This window comes from Limulus polyphemus, unplaced genomic scaffold (genome assembly GCF_000517525.1).
Source record: "Limulus polyphemus unplaced genomic scaffold, Limulus_polyphemus-2.1.2 Scaffold4772, whole genome shotgun sequence".
In the NCBI taxonomy this organism is placed as follows: domain Eukaryota; kingdom Metazoa; phylum Arthropoda; class Merostomata; order Xiphosura; family Limulidae; genus Limulus; species Limulus polyphemus.
Window position 1 is genome coordinate 21747 of NW_013670382.1, and position 6564 is coordinate 28310.

Genomic DNA, 6564 nt, shown 5'->3' on the forward strand with positions numbered 1-6564 from the left:
TTGAAAGGGCGAGAATGTTTGGTGTGACGGGGATTCGAACCCGCGCCCCTCAGATTGCGAGTCGAGCGCCCTAACCACCTGGCCTTTTTAACACATACACACAGAAATAACATATAACAGTCGTTCTTAGTAGGCCTCATGCATATAATTATTTTTTGCAGAGAAAAGGTTCTCTTTTTCTTCGCACAGTGTACGGACAGACACCTGTTTTCCCAAATGATATTATTCTGCTGTAGAACGTGTCAAAATATATGAAGTTGTAGTATTTCAAGCCACTGTCCAAAACTAAGGCCATTCGAATTCAAAGTGAAGGGACATAAAAGTTTTACCAATTAAATGACCGTATCCTGGATAGAGCTACATAGAGCTGACCGTGAGAACAAATTGACTCAGCTAAGTGCAACCTAAACGGACAGACATCCATTTTCCCAAATTTTATTACTGTAAGATTTCTCTGTGGAATTTAGTAAAAAATGTAAAAAACTCAAAAATGTAAAACCAACCTAATATGCGAATACACCTTTTTTTAAATAGACGTGTTGTTGTTTTATTTTATATTACATTCCAAAATTAACCCATTTCCAAGTTTATGGACTGTCCAAATTATACCAATTAAAATATAAATTTGGGCACAAAAAGTACTGTTATGTCATTTATTACAATGTGCTCTAATATCTGGACAGGGGATTCATTCTTGTAGTTTAAATGTTTTCACTCAGGGTTTCTACCTTTGAGATGTTAACGTAATACTAACTGCTAAATAAAATATATTAATAATCCTGAGTTAGTAGAATTAGCAGACAATTTAACATTGCAAATATAAAATTACTTGTTATACACTTTTAGTTACTTCCAAAGATTAATTGTGGATCCAAGATAAATAATAACTCGTAAAATAATGTTGGTAGTGACATAGAAGTGAGGGTTAAAGCCTTAAGTACTTAACCATAGAAGGCTTAGAGATAGAATAAAACGAAATGGTCATCGTTCGCTAATAAGCCCAATAACAAGAACTTTGATTTCAAAAATCCAAAATATTTTCCTTCCTCTTTTAAGTGACCAATCATTATTAGGAACAAAAAAGCATTGCACCAACTAGGTAATAATAAATTGGTACAAATTCGCTATGTATCAGAAGTACGTTCACTTTGGAACGAATTTATGTTTACTACTTATCTTGCTTTCCGAAACTTAAGTTATTGCAGTTGCTAGTGTATATCTGTTTATGTTAGTTTGTCAAATACTACCTTAAAGATGGTTTTTATATATACTGGTTAAAAAGATGTTTGCCACATACTTTCAAAGATGTTTACTCACGTACATATAAGGGTTGTAAAACAGCGCCAAGAAAATAGTTCGCTTGTGGTTTCCATATACGAAATTCACAATAACAGTGATTTAACCGTGTAGTAAAGTTTATGAAAAATATGCAGTTTTTTTTTACATAAGAAGCGTACAAAAATTACTAGTTAGATTAAAGTTATAGATAGGAAATCAAAATGCTGGTTCTACTAATAAAAACAAGCAGTGATGTCTATGTTAACAAGAAAATACAGACAGTGAAATATTCTACCAGACCATGCTTTGTGTATAGACGTATATTTCTGACCAGGTATGTTTAGGTTCAAACCTCGTCGGCACTAGATATAGTGTGGTTGACATATCCGAAGTTCTATCGTACATTTATCACAAAAACACAACAAGCTTTATATTTGTTGATTTTTTGTAAAGAGTAAGGGTATAGTGTTCTTGCACATTCTCAGTATACGAGCTAAGATGACCGAATTAGAACAATTATGCACGTGCATAGCGCCACAGAAATGATTGGACAGTTAAACTACATTCTTCTCATTGTGAAAACTGGTTTTAAACAGGAGTTTGTATTTCCCTCGTGCTTTTACATTCTCTGTTTTTCAAAATTAAATATAAAAAAAAATATCATTTTAACGTTCAAATGAACTCACGTACATGTTTTAAGACCATCTGAATTTTTTCGGTGGGAACGTCGATGACAAAGTTCTTGATGCCAGCTCTGCCTACTTCCTTAATGGTTTTACGATACTCTCTTCCTTGGATAAATTGTTTTACTAAGACTCTTCGTTCACGGATGGATGGGTCTTTCAGCAATTCTTGGAGACGAACTAACGCTGTCGTGAAGAGGGCGAACAAAAACAAAGTTAGCTAAGAATACAGAAGCAACTGATGCTAATGACGCGAAAGGGAAGGAAGATCGACTTGTGTGTGCGCAATAAATAAAGAAACGTCCGTTTTTTTATTGTAAACAAACTATTTTATTATAGTACGAAAATCGCCAACCTTAGTTGAGCTATACTTTACGTTAATTTATATTAGAAAAAACTACAACGTGGAAATCACAATTTGTGTTACAAATTTTTTTGAGGTATCTGAAAGGTAGAATGTACACAATATTAGAAATACATCGTGTATAGAATTTTCTTCAATTAACATGCTACAGACACTGCAAAAAAAAATTAATTATATTTAACTGTATGAGCAAGTGTGGCTACTCAAGCCGACAAAGTCCCACATCTCTGTTGTTTTATAGTCTGCAATTAGTGGGAAGGTGGCTGTTTAAAAATAAAAGTGCAATTATTTAACAGTAATGTTGAGAAGTTAACTTATAAGAAAAACTGTGTATAATAACTTCTAAATGAGGTTTTTATTTCTAATATAAAACTTTTACGCTCACATAATTTGACATATTTTTGGACCAACTATGTGTTGAACGTATGAAGATGAAAGTTAATAATCTTTACCTTCGTTTTCTTCGTACATGATAGCAAAGGATTTCCAATCCTTTTCCTTAACATAATCACGGTATGCTCTACCCAGCGAGGTTGTGTGAGGGAACAGATTAACTGAATGGTTGTCGACTTGTGCTCGAAAGTCCCACCGGATCTCCACGTGAGGCACGTGCATAGCATCACAAAATGATTGGACAGTTGAACTAGATTCTTCAGATTGTGGACCAAAGATGGCTGCTACTCCTTTACTAAGAAGGTCGCAAACTACAGGAACAAATAATGTTTTGTTTTTTAAGACCAGGAAAAAAAGTGTTAAAATGATAATAAATAAGAATATATGAATATTGAATTTTTATAAGTTACTTTTAACATTTGAGCGACTCCTAGTGGCTCAGCAATAACTCTAAGGATTTATATAGCTGAAAATAAGGTTATGATTCTCATTGTGGACAGAACACAGATAGCCCATTGTGTAGTTTTGTGTTTATCAACAAACTAAAAATTTGTTCTTGGCAGCCCCTAAATATTTCCTAGGTACGATTTGACCACATGTATCAAGATTTTTAGAAGCGTAGAAAACTCATGATAAGGGAGGAGGATAAGAAACATTTGATATATCACTTAAAAAAACAAAACAGAAGACGATAAAACCTTAGCGTTTTCAACAAAATGACCAGTCTTCTTTTATAACGAGCTGAACATACGTAAAAACACCAATATTTTTGGACACAAGATACGGTTTTTACATTTGTGATAATGGTAATGTTTACTTTAAGTTGAAAAAGTTCGTTGTTATTTTTGCACTTCTGTCTTTACAATTGAATTCAGAATTGTCGCCAGTAAGTTTATTGGAAGTCTTTTCGACCATTTGCTTTTAAATCGGATTTCTTAGATATAAATTACATACAAAGTGAAAAGAAAAAAACATTGAAAAGCTAGAAAGCTTGCCTTTTACTCCTGAATTGAAAATGTTCAAGATGATTATTTACCATTTCAAAATGTCGAAGTTAAAAGTAAAAAAAAATTGTAAAATGAACGAACAGCACTCAATAGTGTTCTTTGTAAAAATAGAAGAATCGGCATAGTCGCTGAAGACGAAAGGAGGAAGACTTTCGAAACGTCGTCCTCTACATTTGAAGGTTTCTACAACAGGCAGTTGCTGTCCATTTGGATCTTAGATTCAGTATAGTCACTGTGTCAGAAACTCAAATTCTCAATCAACCATTAGCAACTTGCCTATGCTATCTAGCTCTATGTATCCTACAACGAAGACGTTATTTCTGTTTTCTTCTTTTTCTGGTGATGCAAGTTTAAAAAATAAAGTAAAATATGTCCCTGAAATGTTATGACGTAACAAATAGGAAATATAACATCTTGACCAAAACCTTTAAAAAAATACACAGCCTTACTGTTATATAGAAACTAGAAACAAATATCTGACAACCGTTGGTGGGTATGTCTCAGAATCTTGTTCTACACTCTACAGTTTGTTTTATCCACTACACTAAGACTTGTATCGTGATTAATTATAAATAGATTACAAGTACAGGAAAAAATGAAATTACGACTTCTAAAAGCTAACTGACGTTGATTTGTAGCATTTTACATTAACAATCACAGAATCTAATAAGTTAACCCTAAAATTACCGATAGGATTCACCATCTGCTTTAAGTTTTAAAACCAGGACCGCCGATAAGGGGGGGGGGGTAACGGGGTCATAAGGGGGCCCGTACAAAAGCAAAGAAATAAATAAGGTAACGTGCATAAAGAGTTATATTAAAATATAACCAGCAAATTCGTACTTAGAAGTTGCATTTTATAGTTAATTGATATTATGGGGGCCCATATATACACGATTACCCCATGGCCCAGAATAACTTTCTGTGGCCCTGTTTAAAATACATATTACTTAACTCGTTTTTTTTTTTACGTATTAAACTGTTAGGCTCCTAATATCGTACGAGCCACACAAAAAAAAACAACGAAAAATCATCAATATTGCAGTTAATCTAACTAATTACTGCTGAAATCCACTATGTATTTTACACAGAGCATAAATGTTTCCACCCAATTACTTTTGATCAGTTCTTTATACTCAGTATTCTAACGGGCATAAATATAAACGTATTCTATATTGTACAATATGTGGACCTTACTGTACAAAAACGAGTGGGTCATTTGAGGGTTAATGTACAATATGTGGACCTTACTGTACAAAAACGAGTGGGTCATTTCAGGGTTAATGTACAATATGTGGACCTTACTGTACAAAAACGAGTGTGTCATTTGAGGGTTAATGTACAATATGTGGACCTTACTGTACAAAAACGAGTAGGTCATTTCAGGGTTATTGTACAACATGTGGACCTTACTGTACAAAAACGAGTGGGTCATTTGAGGGTTAATGTACAATATGTGGACTTTACTGTACAAAAACGAGTAGGTCATTTCAGGGTTAATGTACAATATGTGGACCTTACTGTACAAAAACGAGTGTGTCATTTGAGGGTTAATGTACAATATGTGGACCTTACTGTACAAAAACGAGTGTGTCATTTGAGGGTTAATGTACAATATGTGGACCTTACTGCACAAAAACGAGTAGGTCATTTCAGGGTTAATGATACTCAACTTCGATAAACTTGTGATGTTACATATTATTCGAGTATGTTACCAGCAGAATGGATTAAAAACGTCTTATTATGTTTTGAGACAAAAATTTGTAAGAAAATTTAGTTTGAAAAACCTAATTTAAGCATGACCTTGATGACGCGCATAATGGACCAGAAATGGAACTCTCGCTAATTTAAGTTCATTCATGTTTTTAAGTAGTAGTTTCGTATGGTGTTTCTTACACCTCCAAATTCTGTTGGGGGTGTGTATCCGGGAGTATAGGACTAACGTCCTAGTTCGGACACCGGGGGAGCATGTTTCGGTGTGACGGGGACTCGAACCCGCGACCCTCAGATTGCGAGTCGAGTGCCCTAGCCACCTGGCCATTGTTTTTAACTTACACGTGAGAAATAGAGTAACACATTGTCGTTTTTCTAGCATTCTTCAAAAACCTACTCAGTAAGTCTTGTGATGGCTAGACTAAATAGTCTTAAATATTCATAAGTAACAATATCATGACGCCACTTCACTTTCCATTATCTGGTTTTATTATTTAAAAATAAATAAATTTATATTTAAGATACTTGATATATTTATATAACGTATAGGATTCTGAAAGTAGAAATATATTATAATTCGATAATATAATAACGTTTTTTTTTCTCTACCTTTTCTTGAGGCTTGAAAACTATCTTGATGCCCAAGTTGTTCAATACTTGCTGAAAGCTGAGAGTTGGAGAGAATGGCGGAATCTGAATTCATTCGATCTATAGCAGTGCTGAAAGCTGTTTGCAGCATCTCATCTCCCGATTCGAACATGGCGCCTGTGTTAATACGAGGAAAAACTGTTAGACATTACGTCAGTGAAATATGTCTCCTTTACGAATGTGTAGCAAAGTAAAACAGTATATTTAGGTTGGAGTGAATGCTTTAACATTGTCATTTTAAGATAGTGTTTGTAAATTCAAGTTAAATGATATTTTTTGGATAAACGCAGTGAATATTCGTACGCGTCTGGCTTGAACTTAAACACTGACGGTGTTTCACCTGTATAATAATATTCAAGTATTATAATTATATGTAGTTTATAAGATTATATATATATATATATCGTTGAACTGACGGCAGGCTGTCAGTCTAGGACTTCCATTCTTCACTATAGTGCCCGGCATGGCCAGGTGGATA

At 34.0% G+C, this 6564-nt stretch overlaps 1 protein-coding gene across 1 annotated transcript in view; it reads right to left on the reverse strand.

The window, feature by feature from the left end:
- The window catches only part of LOC106471667 (glutamate receptor ionotropic, kainate 2-like), a 34009-nt gene that overhangs the window by 20423 nt on the left and 7022 nt on the right, over positions 1-6564 (reverse strand). The window contains exons 2-4 of the mRNA XM_013932284.2: positions 6048-6203; positions 2778-3029; positions 1969-2147 (exon numbers count right to left, since the gene is read on the reverse strand). Of these exons, the coding sequence (XP_013787738.2) occupies positions 1969-2147; positions 2778-3029; positions 6048-6203 (587 nt within the window). The remainder of the gene's footprint in view (positions 1-1968; positions 2148-2777; positions 3030-6047; positions 6204-6564) is intronic.